The sequence below is a fragment of the Furipterus horrens genome, unplaced genomic scaffold (assembly GCF_987537825.1).
Source record: "Furipterus horrens unplaced genomic scaffold, mFurHor1.1.pri manual_scaffold_4, whole genome shotgun sequence".
NCBI lineage: Eukaryota > Metazoa > Chordata > Mammalia > Chiroptera > Furipteridae > Furipterus > Furipterus horrens.
This window is the reverse complement of record NW_028327174.1, coordinates 199,610,242-199,634,176: the sequence shown is the minus strand read 5'-3', so window position 1 is coordinate 199,634,176 and position 23,935 is coordinate 199,610,242. Positions and strand designations below refer to the sequence as shown.

The following is a 23,935-nucleotide window of genomic DNA, read 5'->3' as shown; positions in this document are numbered from 1 at the left end:
CCGCTCTCCCGCCCTCCCACGGGGCCTGTGCTGCTCCGAGGGGAGGGCGCACAGTTCCCGAGTGTGACGCTGCAGCACTCTCCCTACGAACTGCCCTGAATGCGGGCCAAGTGGAGTGGACTAAGTTCATGGTTAGGCTCACTGATGGGCAGCTGCCAGTGTCTCCTGTGGGCCTGTTGAGCCAAGCATGTTCACACGTATGCTCTTGTCCTCACAGAGGAAACACGAGAAAGTCACCTCAAGGTTCTGAAGCTGGCAAGTAGCCATGCAGGGAGCCTAATGCAGGGAAGTCTTAGTCTAGAACTAAGTGATGGGTTTGGGCTGCAAGCCAGGTTTTGGATGAGGCCTTTTAGCCAGGCCCAGCCCGCAATGAGGCCCTGAGAAGGCCTAGGGGGAGGAGGGCAGGGCCCAGCTGTGACCAGGAAGGAGCAGAGCGTCAAGAAAGGCTACACCCAGTGATAAGCGCCTGGGTGGAGGGACGAGACCCACCCCCAAACATTAATGGTGATACCAGTGAGTCAGCCAACCCGCCCTCCACTGGGACCCTGGTCAAGGAAGCCTGTTCCATGCACTGAGAGCTCACTAGTCATTCCTGGGCTTTGAAGGCACACGCCAGTTATCTATAAAGAGTATTTTAATATTCGTATAAATAGACCACAGTATTACCAAAACAACTGCAAGAATAGAGCATGGAAAAGACTTTCAAACCCGTGCACACAGCCCCTCCTGGCTACACGTGACATTGGCTTCCCTGTCTCTCCCCTGGGCGGGGGTCAAGTGCTCTGGGGAATGCTTCAAGAGAAGGACTACTCCTCTGGGGCACTTGGAAGGTGAAAGGGTGAGCACAGCAGACTCACAGCTCCTGCCCCACTGCTGACCTCTTGATCTGTCACAAAAATAATGCCAGTGTACGGGTGGTTGGAGTCATGGCTACTCTGGGGAGAGGGTGGCAGGAGCTGCTAAGTCCCAGGCGGGCCCTTCAGGCTGCTGTGCAGACCGGCGGAGCGGCAGGCGCGCAGCACCCCACGGTCCTATCTCTGCACGTGCCGGACAAAGGCCTGCACTAGCTGGATCAGAGGCTCTTGACTCTCGGGGCTGGCCTTGGAGAGAGAGGTGGACTTGCCCTGAGGCGAGAGGAGGATGCCGGCGGGCGAACTGGGGGCTCCCCTGCGGAAGTAGCGCGAGAGGCTGGAGAGCAGCGTGCTCTAGGAGAGAACAAGCAGCCCGGTGAGGCCCTGTGCCCCGCCCCTCGGCCTGGCCCATGTCCATGGGCCCCCACCCCTCCTGTCAGGGCCCCCTAGCCCTTCATACCAACTCCGAGCTGAGCTCCTGCTTCATCCGCTGTTTGTCCCGGGGGTGCACAGCGGGGTCCCTCAGGTAACGCATTGCCTGGGAGATGAGCAGGTAGAAGCAGTTCTCCATGGTGAACATCAGGAGGGACCTGGGACAGGGCAGGGTTGGCACTGCTGCAGAGGGCCCAGCTGACAAGGCGCCAGGCGGGCCGCTGAGCTAAGAGAAGAGCCAGCCCATGACCGCCCCGGCCCCACATCGAGCTCCAGGCGGGCTCTCTTACTTCAGTGTTCTGGTCCCTTCTGCCTGTGTGCTGAGCCCCACGGCCTGTGGGAGGGGTTCCTTTTTCTTATCCAGCTGCAGGAAGAGAAATGGGGTGAAAAACAAACCAGGTAGCAGTGACAGCTCCGACTCACAGAGGCCTTCCTACTTGGCAGGTCCTGCACTAAGCAGTTTTATCAGTTACCTCACTTAACCCTCACCGTGGTCCTCGGTAGAGGTGGGCTCTGTCACACTCCTTTTATCGTGAGAAACAAGCTCAGAGGCTGGGTAAACGTGCCAAGGTCATGGTTAGGGAGTGGTCAAGTGGGGGGAAGACTTGGGTAAAGGGGTCAGACAGCACCCAACTCACCTCTCCAAGCATGTTTAGGGCCACATTCACTGTGGCCAGAAGCGTCCCGAAGGAGGGGGCCACTTCAGAGTCAAAAGTGGGAGTGGTGAAGCTCAGGGCAAACAGGAAGTTGTACTCGGCAAGGTCCAGGGACTGCAAGGCAAGATCGGGGCATTCGAGGGCTCAGCCAGGACCCCAGGCAGCTCTCACGAGGACAGCAGGGCACAACCAAGTCTTCAGGTCACTGAGGACGGCTGGGGGCGCGGCCCAGGCGCCTGTTACCTGATCCAGCAGGATCTGGCAGACGTCCGGGGTGAAGTGGCGCAGGGCCGCCAACGTCCTGCTGAGGATCTTGAGGAGGCCATACTGGACCACCTGCAAGGCTCGCTGCTCTGAAGCCTGTGTGTCAGCAGTGGGCTGCTTGGAGGCGGAGGAAGAGGAAGGGGCAGTAGGGGCAGCTGCAGGTGGCCGCTGAACTCGAGGGGCAACAGCAGAGGGGACGCCATCCCCATTTTTGTTCTGGAGGAGAGAGAAGCGCAGGTGGAGCACAGAAGCCGGGGTGAGGCAGCCCAGGCAGCTGTGAGGGGAAGGGGCCCGGGTACCTGCAGGTAGTGCTGCAGCATCTTCCGGCTGTGCAGGAGGGAGGTGCATGCCTGGCACAGGTAGCCCAGGTTGACCTGCAGCAAACACAGGAGGGTGAAGAGCTTGTGGTGGTAGCCCCAGCCAACTGATGACCGAGCACACAGGTCCCTATGGACACCACTGCGCTCCGGACTCACTGAGCATCTGCACACTCTGGCTCAACCGATGCCTGGACAGCTCCCCAGGCACCTACCTAAAGGCCTGTACAGTATCAGTGCTCAGTCCATAAAGAAGATGGGGCTTATTTTCCCATTTTACAGAAGAAGAAAAAGGCTTAGAGTGGTGCAGTGACTTGGCCAAGGTCATCACCAGCAAAGACAGATGCCTGTCTTTCCCTGCCCAGCTCTCTGGTTCGGTCTCAGCTTCAGACCTGTTCTTAAAGGGCATGAACCAAGGTCTGACTGATAAAGCCCAGGCTTTTAACCTGCGAGGCTGCCCTGTGCTGGGGAGGGAAACATCTGGCTCCAGAGGAGGCAGCGGGGAACCGAAACTTGTGCCCCCTAAGCAAAATTCACTGGGGGTGCCCCAGAGAGTGTCCACCGCACCCTGTCCCCCTGCATTCCCCAGACCCCTCCGAGAACCCGCGTCTGAGCCCCACCTGAACATCCCGCAGGAGCTGAGGCAGATGGAAGTGCCACTCCTTCATGAAGCTGGAGAGCTGCAGAAGGAAGCCCACAGTGTGGTCTGCCTCCTCCAGGCACGCCAGACTCTGCACCGTCCTCACCGCATGGAGGCACTGCGAGGGGAGCGGAGGGAAGGACGGGGTGACACAGGGACCCGGCACACCTGTCCCTGCCTTCCCGTGGGGCGGACAGGCCCTGGGCCCACAAACGCGGACCCCGCAGCGCAACGGGCGGTTTGGTATTCCGACCAAGAGGCTCCGTCTGAGCCGCTCCCAGACTGTTCGCCTCACTCGGCAGAGCGGCAGTCCTCAGTGCACCTCAGAAATGGGGGCGCTGACACCCCTCGACGACCAAGCCCCCGGCTCTGAGTGGCCCGGCCCCCTGTAACCCCGAGCCGCGCCCCGCAGCCCCTCACCTGTAAGGCCCGCTCCTGGTGGACACCCACGAAGTCCAGGGCCTCGGCCAGGAAGTTATAGCGCAGAGTCCGGAGGAGCCGCTCCATCAGCGACACAGACAGGCGGTAGACCCCCGGCCAAGAGGGGGCGTCCAGCGACTTCCGGGAGGTGCTAGGTGTCTAAGGTACAGATGACAGACAAGATCAGGACACGGCGCCAAGGAACCTGGCTGACAGGTACAGCTGGGCCTCCGTACGAAACGACAGCTGGGGCGGCTTGGCTGCTTAGAGGAGAAAATCTAAAACGCGCAAGGTCACTACCTGACAACTAGCAGGACCAGAGAGCGTCCAAGGCCAGCAGTGACAAAGAAGGACGCTAGGCAGAGATATAAGAATCCTGGGTTCTAGACTCGGGTCTGCCGCTAACTAGCTGTGTAAGCGTCTCTTGCTGGAGGTCAGTGTTGGGCGGGCGGATCCCACCCCTTCAGCGCAGTAAACAAGCCACTACAGAGGGCGGCTTCCCGGGCAAGTGCAGGGGGCTGCGGGCGCACTTTTCCACTGGAAGCGCAGTCTGGGCAGTCCGGGCCACCTGGCATGCCACTGGCGCTCACCTGCATGGTCCCATTGGTGGTGAGCTGGTACACACTCAGGAGAGGCAAACAAATGCTCTGGGTGATGCCGGCTCCAGCCACTGCTGTCGCTCCCTTGGAGGGAAAGACATGGGAAGAGATGCAACCTGTCCCTGCCGCCGCCCACCCAGGTGCAAGGGGAGCTCTCAGGCTAGACCAGAGCTTGTCGGAGGATCACCCGCCCGGCACAAGCCAGGAGGCCCCCTCCAGCACTCGCGCTTGCCTCCTACCTGCTGGGTGCGAGCCAGGGTGAGGAGCAGGTGAAACGCCGCCTCGGTGAAATGCAGGTTCTGCTTCATGCGCAGGCTCACCTCCAGGGTGGTGAAGAGGGTTGGCAGGATGGGGAGCCTGCGGGTCACCTGCAGCCACGAGTCACCGTCCTCATCCACCTCACACAGCTCCTTGGCCAGGTGCAGGCCCAGGACACACACCTGCTGGGGCCCAGGGCACGGATAGGTAGAAGGGAAGGAAGCAGTGCAGGGCAGGGGAAGGGGAGCAGGAAGAGGACAGACAGCCCTGCATCTGGCCGACCGAGATCCCGTCACATACATCTCTAAGTGAGCTAAACTGGAACACAACTAGGATTCTCTCCCAGTCCTGCTCTGCTCCCACATCCACCTCTCAGGGATTGGCAACTCCACCCACACTAGTGACCCAGTCCTACACAGATAGGACTACCAAGGACCCCCCCCCCACGCCCAATCACCCAAACTGTCATCAGGCTGTGTCGGTGCTCCTTCCTGTCCCACACCTGTTCACCCCACCCAACTCTGCTACCATATGGAGTCAAAGTGACCTCCCCTCTCTGAACTGCTGCAGTCACCTCCTAAGCAGTTTCTGTTCATCTTCTCTGGACTCTAATTAATTCTTTTACCAGTGGCTCTTCAAATATTTTTTACCATGACCCTCAGTAATAAATACCTTTACTTGCGCCCTGATATACACTTATTTATATATTTTCATTGAACAGTACTTGCTCTTACACCCCATAAAGCACACTAATATTTTCCTTTACATTTTATTCTTTGTAATTTTTAGAAAAATGTTCATTTTTGACAAATGAACTCAGTCAGGAGCCATGATAGGTCATGACCCAGAATGTGAAAACCACTGTTTGCTACCACATCCAGAGCCATCTTTCTAGACCACAAATCTGACCACCTCTCACCCTTGCTTAAATTGCTTCCCATTTCACTTAGGCCCAGACCGAAAAGCCTGACGAAGCTTTCGGCCATCCAGCCCCCACCTCCCCAGGCCTCACTCCATCTCCGCCCCCAGCAGCCTGCTTTAGGTCACTGCTGCAGCCTCCAGATCCCGGAGGACCCCACCCTGTGCATCCCTCCTGTCCTGCTCTCCTGCAGGACTCGCCATAGTGGAACCCCCACTCCTCCTCGCACAGCCCGCAACGCGTGACCGCTGTCCGCCAGGCTGTGGCTCCCTGAGTGCAGTGACCGCCTGTCTGGTTCCCTAACCCCCCGTAGGGCCTGGCACAGAGCAGGCAGGCAGTTCAGGCCGGCTGGGAGCGCGCGGAAAGGACAGCCCACGGGCACGCCCTCACCCCGTCGCGCTGGTCCCTGTGCCGGGGCCGCGCGCCGTCCTCGGTGTCCATGCTGTCCTTGTCCCCCGCGGCGCTGCCAGATGCCAGGCTGTGGCGCGTCTGGTCGGAGAGAGCAATCACCTCCTCCTGGAGGGTCTCACAGACGTTAAGCACCAGCTGAGAGTACTGGGGGATGTCCCTCACTGCAGGGCAGACAGGGAGGAGACAGGGTCAGCCTCACCATGACACCTGTCACCGCACAGCACGGTTCCCTTCCCAGGCAGGCACCTGGGAACACAGCAAGGTGCCAAGAGGGAGAGTGTCGGTCACCCGAGAGGGGAGCGGAAACAAGTGGGGAAGAAAAGGTCTTCCTAAAGATCGGAGTTCCAAGACGGAACACTCGACCCCCACTGCGGGCACGTCGGGCTCTGTGCCAGAGGAAGCCTGGCCTGGCCTGGCCGCCGGCAGGGACAGCAGACCACTGCCCCCGCCCCCGTGCCCCTCACCCCTCAGCTCCTTCATCTGCAGCACAGCGATGAACGCTGAGAACACTTTGGCCTTGGTCTTCTCCATGAGCTGCTGGTCTGCCTGCAGCACTCCCTCCAGGATCTCTGTCAAGGGTACAAGGATCTCATCCACAGGACCCAACTCTCTAGAAATAAATGGGGTCGAGAGGGAGGGGAGAACACAGCTCACAGAAAGGCCACAGCTGCCCTTGTTTCAACTGAGGATGCCCACCGGGCCGTCGGCCCTTTCAGTCCTGCGGGTGATGGAAAGCTAGCCCGTTTCCCACCCATTTTCTCCCGTTCAGGAAGGCAAAGAGTCAGGAAAGGGGCCGAGCAGGCCCCACCGAGGCAGCCCTGGGCGCAGGCCGCCCCCCGCCGCCCTGCCAGCGCTCACCCCTTCCACTGCCGCAGGAGGATAAGCAGCAGAGTGCACATCATGGAGCCAAGGCGGAGGCAGTTCACCGAGGCCGGGACCAGGAGCTGAGGGAGGGCAGCAGACCAGTAAGAAGTCAGGCTCCCTGTGGGCTGGTCCAGCGGAGGATTCCAGCTCCACCCCCAGGCACCTTCGGGCCTCGCCTGCGTTTCCTGGTCGGGAGCTAACAGCGCTGGGACGCGGGGAGGGGCCCGGGCTGGCCCGGCAGCAGTAGACCTCTGCCTCCCCGCTGCGGCCTCAGGCCCCCAGGCCGGCTGAGCCCTCTGACCTGACCACTTGCGCGACTACAGACGCGTGAGCTGCTATTTGACCTCGGAGGCCTTCTCCCGGGGAGGAATGTAACATCTCCCAGACACACTTACTAACGCTTTCGTCCCATCAAGCACATCAAGGAAGAGCTGGCGACGCACAGCAGAGTCGGTCAGGTGCATTGTCTCTGCCTGCAAAGGGACAAAAGAAAAAATGGCAGTGAGAAAATCTCCCAAATTTTAGAAACCAAAAATTGTGAGGTCCCCTCTGAGACAATTAGTCATTGCCGCTCAGAGTAAAGCGGGGCTCGAAGGCCCTGCTCAGATGTGGCCAGAATCGAGCCCAGGCTCGCCTCCTCTTCCTGATGATGTCCTTCCTTTCTCACTCCTTTAAAGGCTTCCCAGTGCACAGAACTACAAACGCCTCCACAAGGCTAGGGGTAGGGAGGCCCCGAGGACCTGCTCCATCTGATTTCGGTGCCAGACTCACTGGGTTCACTCCATCCCAGCCCCGCTGGCCGCCTTCCACCTAGCTGAACACACCAAGCTCTTTTCCACTTCCGGACCCTTGCACTCGTGATTCCACCGCCTAGACTCGTCTCTTACAGGCGCTCCACCTGGAAGACTCCTTTGCACATTCAGGTCCTAATCTGGACATCTTCTCCTCAAAGAACACGTCCCTACCGACTCCTATCCCACTTTAGCATCCTAATTACTCCCTTCACAGTGAATTATCACAATCTGAAACTGTACTTCTGTTTGAGTGTGTTGACAATTTGCCTCCCTCTAAAACCGCTCTGCATGAGTTTGCAAAGATCTTATCTTCCTCGTTCACTGCTGTAGCCCTGGTGCCCGGCACATGACAAGCATTCCATTAACATGCATTCGGTATCCTGGCCTTAACCGCACAGGTTTCCGAGCAGGGGAAAGAGGACTTTTCAATAACAATTCAAGAACTACTGCCTAGCTAGGGCCCAAAGGCAGCTGACACACAGGTTATTCCCAGAGGAAAATCAATTATTCCCTCAAGAAGGCTGAGCCTGTCTCGAGGCTCTTCAACCACTGTGCCACAGCCGAGCCCCAAGGCCGTGGGCAATCTGGCGCTAGGGAAACAAGAGCCGATGTAAGAGTGTGCCTGGAACAAGTGGCGCCCATCAAGATGCAGTAATTAATGAAGTTAAGGAATTGACCTGCGTTCCCAGGAAGAACAGTTCTACACCAAGTCCTTACTACACAGCACGATGACATCAAGTCACTAAAAAATACCAAGAAAAAAATGCAAACTCTTCTCAAAGGTTAACTCTCTCTAAAAACCAACCCTCAGTAGACACATAGTCCACAGAGAATGGCCTCTTCTTTTTCTAAGACCAGGAGATGCAGTTTCTAGAACCAGCGAAAACAAACAGCTCTCTAGAGGGTCCTGCGGCAGTTGTTACAGCTGCCGGACTAGTGGACAAATATTTGCCTCTGGGCCCAGGGCCCACAGCACCAGACACCAGTAACGCACGCGCTGAGAGGCAGACGAAGGGAGCCCCCACGGCCGATCCAGGGCCGCAGAAGTAGCTACAGGAGGCTCTTACGAATGTTTGAAGGGGTTTCAAATTACTTCTCTGCACTTTTCTTCAGGGTCTCTTGCTGGCCCCAGTACCATCAATTACCCCATACAGTGGCCCCCATCTTTTGACAGAGAACCTGTTACATTTTAGCTCTCAGAGAAACACCCTGACTCATTCTTCATCCCACAGGCTGTAAGTGCTAGGCACACCCCAGCACACTGTCGCTAGGAAACCAGAGTGAAAACTCGCCCCAGGAGGTCCTTACGTGACTGGTGGCGATGATGAGAAGCATCCTCCAGGCGGAGACCAGCATCTGATGCTCCACCAGGGAGGCGCAGCTGCTGCCCTCTGTGTCGGCCGTGTGAACTGCCAAGGACCTGGTGTACCCTGACCAGTAGGCAAAGCGTTTCTCACTGGAAAATTTCTTGAGTGTATCTTTTAATGACTGGTCTAGTGAGCCCCTGGAGTGTCAAGGAAAACACAAAACCTAACATTAGGATTTGAAAGCAGAGGGGCATGTGATGGGCCCAGATCCTGGCTGAGGCAGAGAAAGCGACCTCACACGGGCTAAAGGCAGACAGCTCCAGGTCTCTCCGATGTGTGGGGCTCATACTCCCCGCTCAGTGTAACGGGTTAGGCTGAGGCCTTTTCCAGGATTTCTCCTCCATAAAACCCTAAGCACATACAGTCTGCTTCACAATAACTCTTCCTGACAATCACAACAGCCATCAATGGTCTGGCTAGGGACATGGCTCAGCAGCCCTCCATAAATGGCTCCGAACCAGCTCCCTCCTCTGACCCGGTTGGAGAGCCATGCACCCAGTGGCAGGCCACCATGGTCCCCCTCTCAAACCTTTCATCAAAATCTCGCCCTGACTAGTGTGGCTCAGTGGGTTGGGTGCGAACCGAAAGGTCGTCAGTTCAATTCCTGGTCAGAGCACATGCCTGGGCTGTAGGCAGGGTCCCCAGATGCGGGCACGTGAGAGGCGACCGATCGATATCTTTCTCGCACATTGATGTTTCTTTCCCTCTCCTCCCTCCCTCCCCCTCTCTAAAAATAAATAAAATCTTTAAAATCTCAAAAGGGGAAAAGACTCACTGAACTACATAGTATATCTCCAAGCATATGATCTTCATGATTAGGGCGCAGGTCTCCAGGACGCTGGGCTGTGGAGGGAAGAGCAGAGCAGACACCAATCATGAGGAGAACCCCTTCCCAGGTGGCCCCCACAGGAGCGTACGCCCTATCGAACATGAGTGGGCATCTGATGCGCAGGAGCACACGCGTCAGGTCCGCATGTCTCCACGCGAGTGCAGATGACCAGAGCCATCACCACAGGGCAGGGCACGCCACCTTCCTTCCCAACGCAAGGCATCGGAGGGAGAGAAGCCAGCGCTTCTCTGAGAAAGTCTTGAGTGACGAGAACCAAGGGGAAGTGTCTGTCCCTCCAGCTCAGTCTCGGAGCCCAGCCTTGCCCCCCAGGGACTTTCAGCCACTGCCTACCCTCCACCACAGCTTACCTCAGACGTTTCTGAGGGAGGAGAAAGCGTTCCAAACAGTGGACTGGTTAAGTTTTCCCAAAACCTGGGTCTGAAAAGGAAATACGTGTTGTAAATCACACTTCCTCTCATGCAGTCCTTTCTCCTTTCTCCCCACCCCCAGGTGGCTGCCTCCTACTTTACCAGCCCCAACCCTAACCTGTGTCTCCAAGGTCATTTGCTCCTACAGAAATGTAAAGGGTGCCACAGATAGTCTTTTTCTTATGTTTCCTCTTAAGAAACGCAACTGTGTATTATAGCGCTGACCAACAAAAACTCTTAGGGCTCACTCCCCTGTCCGTATGCGACAGCCCTACGAGGCAGAAAGCAAGGAGGGAAACAGGGACACAGACTCCCACGTTCAGCTGTTTTGAAGTTCCTCCCCTTTGTGCAACCAGGGTCCAACAAAAGAAAGTCCAAGACAATTCAGTTCAATGGCCAGAGCAAGCCACACTCACCCGGGTCCACTGTTCTCAAGAACAATGGGTTTTGGGGGTTGGCACAAGGCAGAAACACAAAAGGCGGGAAGGCTAAGGTGACGCCGGCTGGTGACAGCATTAAAGAGAAGAGCTAAGAGTGACACACCCCCTCAGCGGCCCAGGCATTGAGCACTTGCTGTGCACAGCCAACCATCCCAACAGCCCACAAAGATGGGAGCTACTGTTACTCCATCTCACAGACAAGAATACGAGCTCGGGCCAAGTCAGACCTACTTGGTCCTGAGGACCAGCATGGCACTGTCCCGCCGGTCCTGCCACAGGGCGTGCAGAAAGGCAATGGCCGCCCGGTGCAGCAGGGGCGGGCACCAGTAGCGACCCTGCTGCTGGGAGTCGATCAGGTTGAGCACCACGTTGAGGCAGCTCCACATGCCAAGGCTGAATTCCTGCAGGAGGGGCAGGCGAGAGCTCAGGGCACGGCCGCTACCAGTGACGGCACCCGCAGAGCCGGCGCCCAGCGCCCAGGGAGCCGTCTCCCCGCCCCGTCCCGGGTGCAGGCTCACCTTGGAGCCGTCACTGCCATCCTTCGCCTCCAGATTCAGGAACAGCTCGATGAGGCCCGGCTGAGTCTCTACTGCAACGGTGAGAAACTCCAGGATCATGACTTTGATGCGCATATCCTCAATCCTGCTCTGCAATCGGGTCAGGAAGGCATCGCGAATGGCAGCTGCGTCATTGCCCAAGCAGGCATACACTGACATCGGGGCCACCTGGTGAGACCGGGACACAGAGGCTCAAGCTCCACTTCTAAAAAAACTAACAGCCTCGTGCAGATGGGCGCTGGAAAACTGTCAGAAAATGGCCAGAAAGGGAAACATCCACACATATAGTTCTGGGTCAAAAGGGACTTCACCCCGAACTACAGCACAAGATGCTCAACAATTCTCAGGAGAAACAGTAATCAACATGAAAAAATACACAACCTCTCCCAGGGTTAAATAAATACAAAGTAAAAAATGAGGTAATACTGATTTGCCTACTAGATTAGCAAAGATTAAGAAACTGATGAAGCCATGTGGCAAGGATACAAGACTTGGTGTTAGGAGTATAAACTGTTACACTCCTTTTTGGAGGATAATGTCTAATAAAAATTTAAATATTCACGGACATCTAGTTTTTAGGAACTGTAAACAAAACTTCACAGAGTTCTACGGATAATAATGATTACTGCAGCACTGTTTATAACAATGAAAGACAGAAATTAGCCCAAACAAATTAGGGTGTATCCATTCTATGGCATGCCAGGCAAGCATCCAGGGGAATGAAGCACCTCCAAACATACTCACATGGAAAGACTGCAAGACATGGTGTTAAGGGAAGAAAACCAGTCACAAAAAAGTATGTGGGGTGGCATTCTACTTCTGAAAAGTGCAAGAGCACACCCCTACACACCCACTGCTATACACGCACAGAGAGACAAATCTGGGTCAGTGTGCATCGACTTCTCGAGAGGGCATCTGGAACGAGGGATCAAAGGTACCTAAACCTTCTGTTGCATTTATCTGTACCATTTAAATAAATATTTTTAAATGAGTATGTAAGACTGTTGTAATTAGAAAAAAGATACCCCCATAGAACACAAATTGTGTGTGTGTGTGTCTGTGGCTGTGGCTGTGACACTTTAAAAGTCAGAGAAGTCCAAGCTAGCTGCTTCTCTTGGAAGAAGGCAAGATTGGTCAGAAGCACACAGCTTCCTGGGCTTTGGTTGATTAGGTGGGACCCTACCGTGGCCAGACGTTTCAGCAACTGGATGGCTAGACGCGGCAAAGCAGCGTCATGTCTGTGGTAGATATATTTGGCAAGAACAGCAATAAGGTTGTTCCCATGGGCACCTGAAGAACAAGAAATAGTTTAGACACGAAGAGTGCCTGGTCCTAGTGCTTAAGAGAAGGTGCTGTTCAAAAAGGCGCATACATGCCCCGACTGGTCTGGCTCAGGTGGCTGGGTGTGGTCCCGCAAAGCGAAACGTTGCCAGTTCAATTCCCAATCAGGGCTCATGCCTAAGTCACAGGTTTGGTCCCCAGTTGGGGCGCGAATGAGGCAACCGATCAAGTTCCTCTCTCACATCGACGTTTCTTTCCCTTTCTCCCTTCCCCTCACTCTAAAAATAAGTAAATAAAACCTTTTAAAAATAAGGCTCATATTTGTGAGGAAATCTACTTTCAAGTACTTGAAGGGCCAGAGCAAACGTATCCAAGTGGCCCTATCATTCTCTTTTCTTAATAGCCAGGGGATAGGCAAGATTCGAGGAGAAACAGCTCAATGCAATTCATTAATAGCACAAAGAAATACAGTTTTAAGAAAATGAGTCATCTTTTATCAAATAGGTTAGAAAAAAACATCGCACTGAAGCACTACACTGAAATGCAAAAATATTAATCCCAAAATGATACAGATAGAATAGGTCTGAGATATTATCCAAATACCTACCTGAAAATGAGGAAACTGGGTACCAAAGAGATTAAATGAGCAGTTTAAGGTCAAAGAGTATTAAGTCAAAACTTAAATAGGAATTTCTCTCTGTTTTCACAGATTGTAGTTTAACCTCCATTATTATCTTATAAGGTAGATACTACTATTATCCCCATTTTATGGATGAGAAACCTGAGGCAGAGATGTGTAATAATGTGCCCAAGGTCACACAGCTGGTTGGAGCCACAGTCTGAACCAAGGCAGTCTGACTCGAACATGCATTCTAATTACTCGGTCATCAGCAGGAGGCAGAAATGAAATACGATACAGTCCTCTCGTCTCTAAGTCTGGGAGGGGAGTTGGTGATCATTCCCAAATTTCAAGGAGCTAATCAGAAAATACTGTTGACCTCTAAAAACGCAACCCAAGGTATACACTCATGGGTAGCTGTTGACAGGCAGAGAAAGACATACCATGCTGTGTGAGAGCCTGTTCCAGGGGAGAGACCACATCGGAAGGAGGCTTCAGCCGGATCACGTTGTTGGTGATGGAGAACGCCAGTTTCACTGTCTTGATCAGCAGCGGGCCTTGCCCCTGGCCCTCTGCCCCATCACTAGGGTATCAAACGGAAACCAAAGCTAATTCAGAAAACATGACCTCATTCACAACATATGTGCGCTCATGAATTAGATTCCAACCGTACCACCGTAATCCCAGAGTTCAACAGCTTCTGTTAAGAGGCCCCAGTCCCAACTAGGGCAGAGAAGGAGCAATCCACTCCCTTCCCTATGTACTACACAACACCACGAGGTTATATAAGGCTGTGTCCTTAAAGAGCTACTACATGCTAACTTAAACTGGAGTTCTTAGAACATGCAGCATAATAAAGATAAATGGGGGGAAGTGGGAGGAAGCCCTACCTGCGGGGCTGAGCAGCCATCACCATGTCGATGGTGTCCACGCCGATGCCCATGATATTGATAACTGTCTGTCCTGCTTCTGTATAAGCCAGGCTACAGATGCAGAGAGACTGCAGGCTGGGAGTGTGGCTGAAAGACAGACACATTCTGAGTTAACAGGGGACCGCCAAGCTTATCACTGGAAGGAAGAGCAATTGTTCAGCTCTAACCAGCCAGGTATCAGTGATACAGGTCAGCTCTTGGCCACAGGAAGGCACTCTGGTCACTGTCTCTAAAGGGATTTCATCTTAAAGATCACCTGAGAAACAATCTAAATACCCATCAATTAATTCATGGGTATGTTCACTGAAATGAGTAATGATCAATTCACACAATGGAATATATGGAATCATTAAAACACTCTAGATCTACATGTAGTGGCATAGAAATAAAGTTAATAGAGCAGTTAGCATAAGCAGAAAAAGAATATACACTAACTTGGTAACAGTCACCTCTGGAAAACAGGTTTACAAAGGGCATTTTGCACTAACTGAGCATATTCCAATAAATGTGTGTAACTTTTGGAAAGATCATAAAAGTGATGTGTGCGTGTATACAACAATCATTGGGAAGGACCTCGTTCCCTCTTCATTTGCTCTTGTCGCCTCACAGGGAGCAAGGGTAAAGAGTCCAGTGGAAAGCAAATCAGAGCCTGAAGAGATGGCTCTGGGCTCAACCTGTGGAAGGATGAGACGGCTCTGCAGAGCCGAAGCCCAGGCTTCCCTTGGTGAGCGACCGCGTCTAAGAGCACCAAGCTCTAGCAACCTCCCCTCGTACCTGCTCTGCGGGTCTGTCTCATGGCACAGGTTCAGTATCGCGTGAATCAGCTCCAGGATCAGGCAACCTGGACTCCGGAAAAGACACAGGACTGATGTGGCCTTGTGTGATGACACTTATCCCCCGAAGGGAAAGAAAGGTCCCCAGGGACCCAGAAACCCCTCAGACCTCCCCTGCCCACACCCCCCCTTACCGATTTGCTCTCTCACTCCGTAGGAGTTGTAGCGCCACTTGTGGTAGGTGGGAAGCATCTCCTTCAGCACGAACATGACGCAGGGCACTAACCCCGGGCTCTGGGTATTACCAAGCTGTCCCTACAAGAAAACATAGTGTAAGGGCTTATGCCATTTAATGAAAAGTCAGTTATTAGAGATTTAACTTCAAAACCACAGGTGCTAAGAAAATCTGGGTAAACCTGAGTCTTCAGTGAACAAGAAACAGAAAAGAAACATCAGAACGTTCTAGTTCAATGAGTCAAAGTTATAAGATTCTCTAGAGTAAAGGACTAAAAAGACAATGTGACACCGTCACAAAAGGCATCTACATGAAGGAGACAGATAAAGGGTAATCTGGTCAGAAAGGGGGTCCTTTACACATAAAGGTTACAGGACTGTCGATAATGGGGAATGCCCGTTTCAGCATCATTGTCACCAGCCACGCCCCTGACATCCACCCGCCCCAGCACTGCAACACCAGAAAGGAGATCTGATCCTCAAAATTCTCTGTCCTAATGTTACTTGTTAACATCAGCTTCCTTATTTTAAAAATGGGGATTCCTAGCCCTGCCTGGGTAGCTCAGTTGGTTAGAGTTCATCCCAATATGCCAAGGTTGCAGGTTCAATCCCTGGTCAAGACACATACATGAATCAACCAATGAATGAATGAATGGGCGGAACAAATCAATGTCTCTCTCTCTCTCCCTTCCTTCCTCTCCCTCTCTCTAAAATCAATAAATAAAAATGGGATTCTTCTTCATATATAAACATCTATTTTCACATCCTTATCTCTATAAAGGACCGCCGCTCTCTTATGAAGCACTGATTGACGGATAGATTCCTGTAGGCAAGAAGTGTACCAAGTGCTTTTCATACAACTCCATGAGCTGGAGACCACCGATCATTCCTATTTTAGAGGTTGAGAAATTCTGTACTTGCCCAAGGTCATGCAGCTAGTAAGTAGTCAACCTGAAATGTAAACCTAACTTCCTCTGACTCCAAACTACATGCTATGTCAATATTTTTCAAACTGAGTTGTCATCCGTTGTTGCAGGAATATTCAACCATTTTCATCTCATGGCACCCATAACTAAAATTTTGCAACACACCAAAATAATATATTTTTTGCCAACAAAAAAAAAAAAAATAGGTATAATTTTGATTCAGTTACACTGGACGGCCATTGCTGTATTGGCTGCTGTTTTTTTTGTTTTTGTTTTTTTAATATGACAATCTAAGAGAAAAGAGGTCAATGCCCCTGACAAAACAGGTATTGCATGTTTTAAAAATTCTTGTGGCACACCAGTTGAAAATTGCTGCATTAGTGGATTGTGAGATCAGCTTTTTAGAAAATGTCGAAGTGAAACTTGTGAAATTAAAGTAGTGTCATATTGTGAAACTTTGCTTTAGGAGTATATGAGTACACATGAGTATACTAGAATGTGATACAAAATGTGTGTATTGCCTTGGGCTACGGTCAAAATAGCTTGACAGTGCACAGTATTCCTTCACTTATCACGGGTATTACATTCCAGAACCCCCAAGAAGTAGGAACCTTACATTTATTCTACGCTCTTAAACCTACGTAACTTTAACAACATACGTACGTATACAGTACCGCAAAGTCCCACGATAAAGCGAAAAATCCGCGATAATTAAATATAATATTTTTAAAATCCCGCGATACAGCAAGGCTGCGATAAGTGAACCGCGATATATTGAGGGACTGCCGTATTACATACTGTCTCTCAGTACTAAATAAATTAACATAGGAAAAGCACCTACAATAGTATAATAGTATCTGGCATACAATAAGTACTCAGTACACAAACTATGAGGGGGGACCCAAAAAAACCCAAAATTTATTTATCAAAAACTGTGTATTAATTCTTGCATATTTAAACTTAAGTCACCGTCAAAGTACTCTCCATCTGATGTATTACACCTATCAAGACATTTTTTTCCACTGCTCAAAAGTTTTTGAACTTAAGATTCTGATGCCTTTTAGTGGGTCTGCCATTTTTTGGTCTCACCTCTTCCACATCAGCAAAACATTTCCCTTTGAGGGCTTTTTTTCATCCAGGAAAACAAAAACAGTTGCTTGGGGCAAGATCGAGTGAATACGGAGGGTGGGACATGGGGGTCATGCCATTTTTGGTCAAAAACTGCTTAACAGTCAGACAACCGTTCTGCCCACAGACAAGATGACAAGAGTAGCAGGGGTCAGGGAAACTATTCCAGATGATTCTATCTGACCAGATTTTACCTTGACAAGAGTGGTGATTAACCGCAGAAAGGCAACAGTGACCCCGTACTCGCCCTGGGGCTGTTCACAATTCATCAAGAGGGTTCCGTACCCTCCAGCATTCATTCCCTCCGCACTGGGGAAAGACAGAGAGGCAGAGGGAAAAAATGATGGGGTGATTTCCAGGTTGCAAGAAACTAGTCACAGAACATTCTTATTATTGTTAGATGGCTAGGGCATAAAATAGGAATGATTTGCAAAGAAATTAATCAAATTTAGGCAATTTTATACCGAGGGTAAACATTAAGAACATATTTTATTGATATTGGGTTGGCCAAAAAGTTCATTTTTTTTTTTTCATAAGATGGCTGGAGTAGCACTTAGTTGTTTTTAACTTCATTCAAAGCAATTTGGTTAGATTGTATTGTGACAGCTGTCACATCAGTGTGCATTTAATAAATACTTACCAAATTGAATTTTTGTGTACCCATTTTAATACTGAAAATGGAAGAAAATATGTAGTATTTTCAGCATATTATACATTATTATTTCAAGAAAGGTAAAAATGTAACTGAAACACAAAAGAAGATCTGTGTAGTGTATGGAGAAGGTGCTGTGCCTGATCCAATGTGTCAAAAGTGGCTTGTGAAGCTTTGTGCTGGAGATTTCTCAATGGACAATGCTCCACAGTTGGGTAGCCCAGTTGAAGTTGACAGTGATCAAATTGAGACATTCATTGAGAACAATCAATATTATACACCATGCAGGAGACAGCCAACATACTCAAAATATCCAAGTCAATAAAGTTACTGGTGAAAATGAAAAACGTGTCTTTTATTTTACGGAAAAAAATCACATGGACTTTTTGGCCAACCCAATATACAACCTCAAGAGGTTTAAAGTGAAAAACCCAATAAACATCAGGAAAAAATCATTGTCTTATGAGCCAGAAAGAGCAACAAGAGAATGCTCAGGTGGCAAGATGGATCTGTGTGTTAATAACTGGTCTCTCAGGAGAGCTGGAGGAGTCATGCAACAAGGAAAAGTAGTACAGAACGATTCTGGCTTAAGAAAAGGAATCTAGACACCTCTGGACTCTCTAGGCTGGAAAGTTAATTTAATCAGGCGCAGAGAAGCTTCTTTAAAACTAACAAAGCTGAAACACCCGTGGTGCTCCCAGGGAATATGTATACTCTGCCCACCCTCAGACCTGGCTCACCTAATCATCTGACTCATGTTGGAGACCTGGTGGACCACGAACGGTAAAAAGCCTGTGTGATGAAGATCAGTCCAGACCTGAGAAGGGAAAAGAGTCAAATGTCCCTATGTCCTTAGGTAGACACCAAGTCCAACATTTTGGGGATGTTCTAAAGGCCTGATGCTTCACCTTTGCTAGGTTCCGGGCAGCCAGAACAGTCAAGCAATTGACGCAGGAAGCAATGACATCCACAGGGGGGGAAATCACTGTCGTCAATCTGGGTGGAGAACAGTAAACACTAGTCAGTAAAATGAATGATGCGACTTATTCCACTACAAATATTTCTCCAGTTCTCTCTTCCCAAGTCCCTCCTCTCAGCAGAAGTGTTGAAAAAAAAAAAAAAAAACAGCCTCAGCTGGGGACAGTTATCACACCAGGGCTTCTCACAGATGAATGTGTGTGGACTTGAACCTCACGGGTGTGTGACTCACCGCTGCAGCAGCATGTAGATGCGAGACGTGATGGGCAGGAGACAGTCTGCTATTGACAGGTCTGTACTGATCACCTTATGGACCAGATCAATGATGGGTTTGACCCTCTGGCAGTGCTGAATCACGTCTAAGGGGAAAGGAAGCCTGTGACCTCATGGAAAACAATTCCTTTAAGATCACTCAATAGTCTCTGAGACCCAGATAAATAAATTACACTAATCATAACCTGGATGGTTCTGAATTTTATTTTGAAATTCTCTAGTCTATCCTCCAAACCCCCTAAGCGTGTCCACTTTTCTTCGGCATAGTGACGCCTCCCAAAGTGGCCCTCACCTGCAGTGGAAACAACATGAAGCAGCATTTCAATCTCACAGGTAAAGAGGGTCCAGCTGCTATACGAGTATTCCCAGCGTACCATGTAAGCCCTATCGTCCAGCATTACTTGCCCCACGGTGCCTTGAGGTATGCGGAGATTGGTCTGACCCCCTAAGGAAGGGAGGGAGAGAAATCGGTCTAATATCTGAGGATACAACAGGGAGGGTGACTCCTGTACCAGACAGCAATATTTAATCACACAGAGATACACAGACCCTCTTCCTACTAACTAACATTGCTACAACCTTCTCCACTAAAAAACAAAAAACAAAAACAAAAAATCTCCAAGCCTGACCAGGGTGACTCAGTTGGCTGGGTGTCATCTTGCAAAGCTGAAGGTTGCCGGTTCAATTCCCAGCCAGGGCGCATGCCTGGGTTGTAGGTTTAGTCCATGGTTGGGAGTCTGTGAGAAAAGCAACCCAACCGTGGGTCTCTCCCTCTCTTTTTCCCTTTCCCTCTCTCTAAAATTAAGTAAAATCTTATCTTTAAATCCCAAAACAAAAACAACCCTCTCTTTTCATTTGAGGAAGTGAGTTTTCCCACGTGCCTGAAAACAGCTGGGTGCAGAGAGCGGTACTCCATTCACACGGTGACTCTGGGAAGAGCACCTATGGGACTGCAGGTCACTGGGTAAGTCAGTGGTGGTACCGAGATTAGAAGGACAAGGCTGCTCCTTCTATATTTGGCTCCTTGAGCACCTGGACTACACATAAGCTTACGGGTTTTAACTGGTTACTGTTATGTACTGCCAGTATGAAAATAATTGCTATAACTTTTTTTCTACAATTTGGGACTATTCTAATTTTTAAGTTATTTTGAAATTGTGGTAAAATATACATAACATAAAATTTACCACTTTAACCATTTTAAGTGTACAGTCCAGTGGCATTAGGTCCATGCACACTGTGTGCCACCGTCGCCACCCACATCTCCAGAACTCTTCTCCTCCGGCCAAACTGACACCGGCCCCATCACCCAATAACTCCCTAGTCCCCCACCCCTCAGCCCGTCACCCGCCAGTCTACTTTGTCTCAATGTATTTGACTATTCTAGTGCCTCACAGGGGTGAGTCATAAATCTTTGTCCTTTCGGGACTGTCTCATTCACTTAGCAGGCTTTCTAGATTCACCCACGTTATAGTGTGTGTCAGAATTCCCTTCCTTTTTAAGGCTGAATAATAATATTCCACTACACACACACACATCTTGTTTATCCACTGTATACGCCGGTGGACATGTACTTAGACTCTTTATTGTGTATGCCCTTTTCCCCAACAATCCCGCTTTGGGGACTCTATGTACTAAAAATGAAAGCACCAGTATATAAAGGTATATGTACCAAATGCAGTGTTGTTTGTGGTGGCAAAAAACTGACACAGCCTAAATGTCCTTTAGAAGGAAAAAGATAAACAATAATAGAACACCAAGAATAATTATGTAGTTACTAAAAAGAATGAGGCAGATAGTAAGATCAACTTCTAGAATGAATTAGTGAAAGTATACAGAAACGTGTACAAGGACACACAACAAACTCTCAGCACTGATTCTCTAACAGAGACAGGCCTGGAGAGAGTAAATTTTTACAATGTACCTCTGTGTTGTTTCCCTTGTTACAGTGAACGTGCGTTATTTTTTAAATAAAGCAATCAATGACGTAAAAAAGAGAGAAACTGACTAACAATTTATCAACAAATCAACAATAACAGCAGAGAGAAGGAACTGCTTTAAAGGCACCTTGCATGAAATAATTAAAACAGCAATGAGGTCTAAAGAGATGAGGTCTAAATAAAAATCAGAGGGAAAGAGGTTAGTGAACCGAGGTCTCCTCATTTATCTTACCAAGGGGGTAAAGGAGTTTGGGCGTTTGCCTCCGCCACAGAGTTCCATCTTCATGGGAGATCACGTCATGAGGTTTGTGCTTATAAAGCTCATTGTAGAAAGACATCTTATCCAAGAAACTATACACCTGCCAACATGCGGAGAGAAACCCAGCCACACATTTGCCTAGGGGACATGCTAAAGGGTCCCACATCTGCCACTCTGCTCTTTCAGCCAGACTGTATATGCGCAGACTCTCCAACTCCTTACAAACCCAACCCTGTGACTCTTCTGGAACTGCCTCCGAGCTCCTTGCCAAATCTTCTCTCTCACTCACCTCCAGGCGCCCTCCCACCCCCGTACAGCTGCCTCCCCTGAACAGTACGGTCTTTACTGCTCAAACGGCATTTACTGTCCACCACCTGACTTTATTAGTTATGCATTTCTTATCTCTATTATCTCTTAAAGAACTTCATTTTTTGTCTTATTTCCACATTATCTACAGTAGGTACTTAATAAAAACATTTTTATTTAATTTTATAGAACTGAGGTACTATCTTTGGCATTAAACTTCAGACTAATGCTTACCCTGGCGGTGGGATTTCAATGTGGAAAGCAAAAAGAAGTCCTAAAAACTATCTCCCACTCTCTTCAGCATCTAACTGAACAACCTACCTTTTTGGCAGTAGACTTCCCTGATACGAGGGCTCGTAGCAATTGCAGGAGTGGGGAGAGGAGGTGAGGGAACATTCCACACACACTGTCCAGAATGATCCCAAGACCTGAGGTTGGCTCCTACAGTGGAAGGGGAGAAATCACAGACGTTCACATTATCTATAAATTAACATATCTCCCAAGTGCCCAGCAATCACGAGAAAATCTAAACTTAATCCCTTCCTTTAGACAGACTCCCTAATAATTTAAGACTTCCACATTTCCATTGAAAAGGGCCAGCGACAAATGATTTGATTAGGACCCAAATAAAGACTGCTACTGCCTCCAGTGAGCCTCCAGCCTCTGCGCTCCAGGAAGACAGCTCTGTCCATCTTTGCATGACATGTTCTCGCTAAAGTAAAAAGCACCAACCAATGAAAATAGACTCTGACAACTCACTGGGATTACAACCTCCAATAGTACCTTCAAGAGTTACAGCAATGGGAGCATTTGAGATCACATCCCTTGGCATATGTCTTAATTTGTCTCAAATAACTTTGTAAGAATTCTACAAAAAAAAGTTACAGAAATACTGGTGCCTAAAATTCCCAATGTGAAAAAAGACTTAACAGGTAGAACAGATAACACACTGGTTATTAATGTGGACTACAGAATCAAGTCAGACAGAACTAGATCCCAGCCCTGGCTGTCTAAGTGGGTGACCTTGGACAAGTCACTTCACATCGCTGAGCATCACTTTTCCTTATTTGCAAAATGGTGACAATAATACTTTCTACCTTGTAGATTTTTGTCAAGGTTAAATAAGAAAATGGACTTAAAATGCTTAGTATAAGACCTTTCACTGCTTAAGTGCTTGATAAATTCTTTTGCTACAGAGAATACCATAGCATGCCTCCCTCTGGCATACTTACTGTTCCCCAGAATAGTTCTGGGAGAGAAGGGTCTGCCAAGACCTCACATGCTGTGTCGATTACATCCTGGTGAGAGAAGGGAAAGAAAACAGCTTATTTTTCCTAGTTGAACCAGCCCCCCCCCCCACTTTTTTTTTAAAACTTTATTCTGTTGAAATAAAAAAATCAATGATATCTCATATAGTATGTTAGAAAGACCTTGGGGTTTAAAAGGTAACAATACAGCCCATCTAGGGTGTCTGTTATTTCTGCTGTATGTTATTAGGCAAATTAAATTCTCTGAATTTCAAATTCTTTACCTGTAAAATGGTGACAATATTATTCGCTTCACAGTATTGTAAATATTAAATGAAATAATGTATGGGGAAGTAAACTGTAAATTTTCCAATGCCATGTAAATGTGAGCTATTACTAGGATCAACTAAACAGTTCTAGAGGACAAGAATAATGCCTTTTAAGTTTTTTTATCCTCAGCACCTAGCACAGAGCTACACATACACTGGGAATCTAATAATGTCCTACAAAATAATTTTTTTTTAAATCCAAGTACTAGGACTTTTGCAACCTCAGTATGTCAATGCCAGTCCTCCAGGGATACAGTAGGGTCCAAATGTGGAAAAGGCTGCAAAGCTTGTTCTAAGCCTCTAGAGCTTTGGAAATTGAGTCTTTCAATTAATACCAATTTTTTTCTCTCCAATGATAAAAAATTGTCATCAGCTTCATTTCTTTAATTTCCAAAACAAGTTCCTAATTATTAAAAATGAATACAATGACTTAGTTATAAAAAACTCCTCAAACACCACTTCCCACTGAAAGCAGCCAGGGCTCCCTGGAGAAACGGCAGATTCCAGGTGTGGAGCAAGAATCGTATAAAATAACCCTGCAACACTTCGTCATACCAGAAAGCAACAGAGCTATCAAAATATGTGAGGACGGTGTTACACAGACTCAGAAGCTAATCTATAAAAGCTCTTAAGGACCAAAGATGGGGCAGACTGAGCATAATACCTGCAATGGATTAAATTAAAACAAAGCCAGTATGTTTAAATCATGAGTTCACACATAAAATCCTCATTAGCCACTTTGGAAAACGCCAGGGAAAACTGAGAAATACAGGAAAAGAAGCAGAGTATCAAATAGTTAATGACAGCAAATTTCTTTTTTTAAGAAACTGAGGTATAACTGACATACATTCTATTCGTTTCAGATGTACACAATGATTCACTCTTTGTACACGTCATGAAACACACTTTTTATAGCGATGTTCTGACCACTAAACATAAGAGGAGAGACAGAATAGCGCCGTTCTGTACCCTCTAAGGAATGAATGGATCTAGACAAGGGTGGGCTTGCGGC

The 23,935-nt window shown here is 49.2% G+C and overlaps 1 protein-coding gene across 1 annotated transcript in view; it reads right to left on the bottom strand.

The window, feature by feature from the left end:
- Positions 1-616: 616 nt before the first annotated feature.
- The window catches only part of NUP188 (nucleoporin 188), a 40,193-nt gene continuing 16,874 nt past the window's right edge, over positions 617-23,935 (bottom strand). The window contains exons 13-44 of the mRNA XM_090275280.1: positions 22,580-22,645; positions 21,669-21,788; positions 21,015-21,141; positions 19,135-19,287; positions 18,802-18,928; positions 18,500-18,587; positions 18,332-18,408; positions 17,134-17,248; positions 14,846-14,966; positions 14,653-14,719; positions 13,837-13,965; positions 13,390-13,529; positions 12,230-12,336; positions 11,008-11,214; positions 10,721-10,890; positions 9,990-10,059; positions 9,568-9,635; positions 8,734-8,929; positions 7,027-7,104; positions 6,626-6,711; positions 6,232-6,377; positions 5,747-5,928; positions 4,419-4,619; positions 4,171-4,263; positions 3,581-3,739; positions 3,141-3,278; positions 2,503-2,577; positions 2,183-2,419; positions 1,922-2,053; positions 1,574-1,647; positions 1,312-1,441; positions 617-1,205 (exon numbers count right to left, since the gene is read on the bottom strand). Coding sequence (XP_090131406.1) covers positions 1,032-1,205; positions 1,312-1,441; positions 1,574-1,647; positions 1,922-2,053; positions 2,183-2,419; positions 2,503-2,577; positions 3,141-3,278; positions 3,581-3,739; positions 4,171-4,263; positions 4,419-4,619; positions 5,747-5,928; positions 6,232-6,377; positions 6,626-6,711; positions 7,027-7,104; positions 8,734-8,929; positions 9,568-9,635; positions 9,990-10,059; positions 10,721-10,890; positions 11,008-11,214; positions 12,230-12,336; positions 13,390-13,529; positions 13,837-13,965; positions 14,653-14,719; positions 14,846-14,966; positions 17,134-17,248; positions 18,332-18,408; positions 18,500-18,587; positions 18,802-18,928; positions 19,135-19,287; positions 21,015-21,141; positions 21,669-21,788; positions 22,580-22,645 — 4,053 coding nt within the window. The 3' untranslated portion in view covers positions 617-1,031. The remainder of the gene's footprint in view (positions 1,206-1,311; positions 1,442-1,573; positions 1,648-1,921; positions 2,054-2,182; positions 2,420-2,502; positions 2,578-3,140; positions 3,279-3,580; positions 3,740-4,170; positions 4,264-4,418; positions 4,620-5,746; positions 5,929-6,231; positions 6,378-6,625; positions 6,712-7,026; positions 7,105-8,733; positions 8,930-9,567; positions 9,636-9,989; positions 10,060-10,720; positions 10,891-11,007; positions 11,215-12,229; positions 12,337-13,389; positions 13,530-13,836; positions 13,966-14,652; positions 14,720-14,845; positions 14,967-17,133; positions 17,249-18,331; positions 18,409-18,499; positions 18,588-18,801; positions 18,929-19,134; positions 19,288-21,014; positions 21,142-21,668; positions 21,789-22,579; positions 22,646-23,935) is intronic.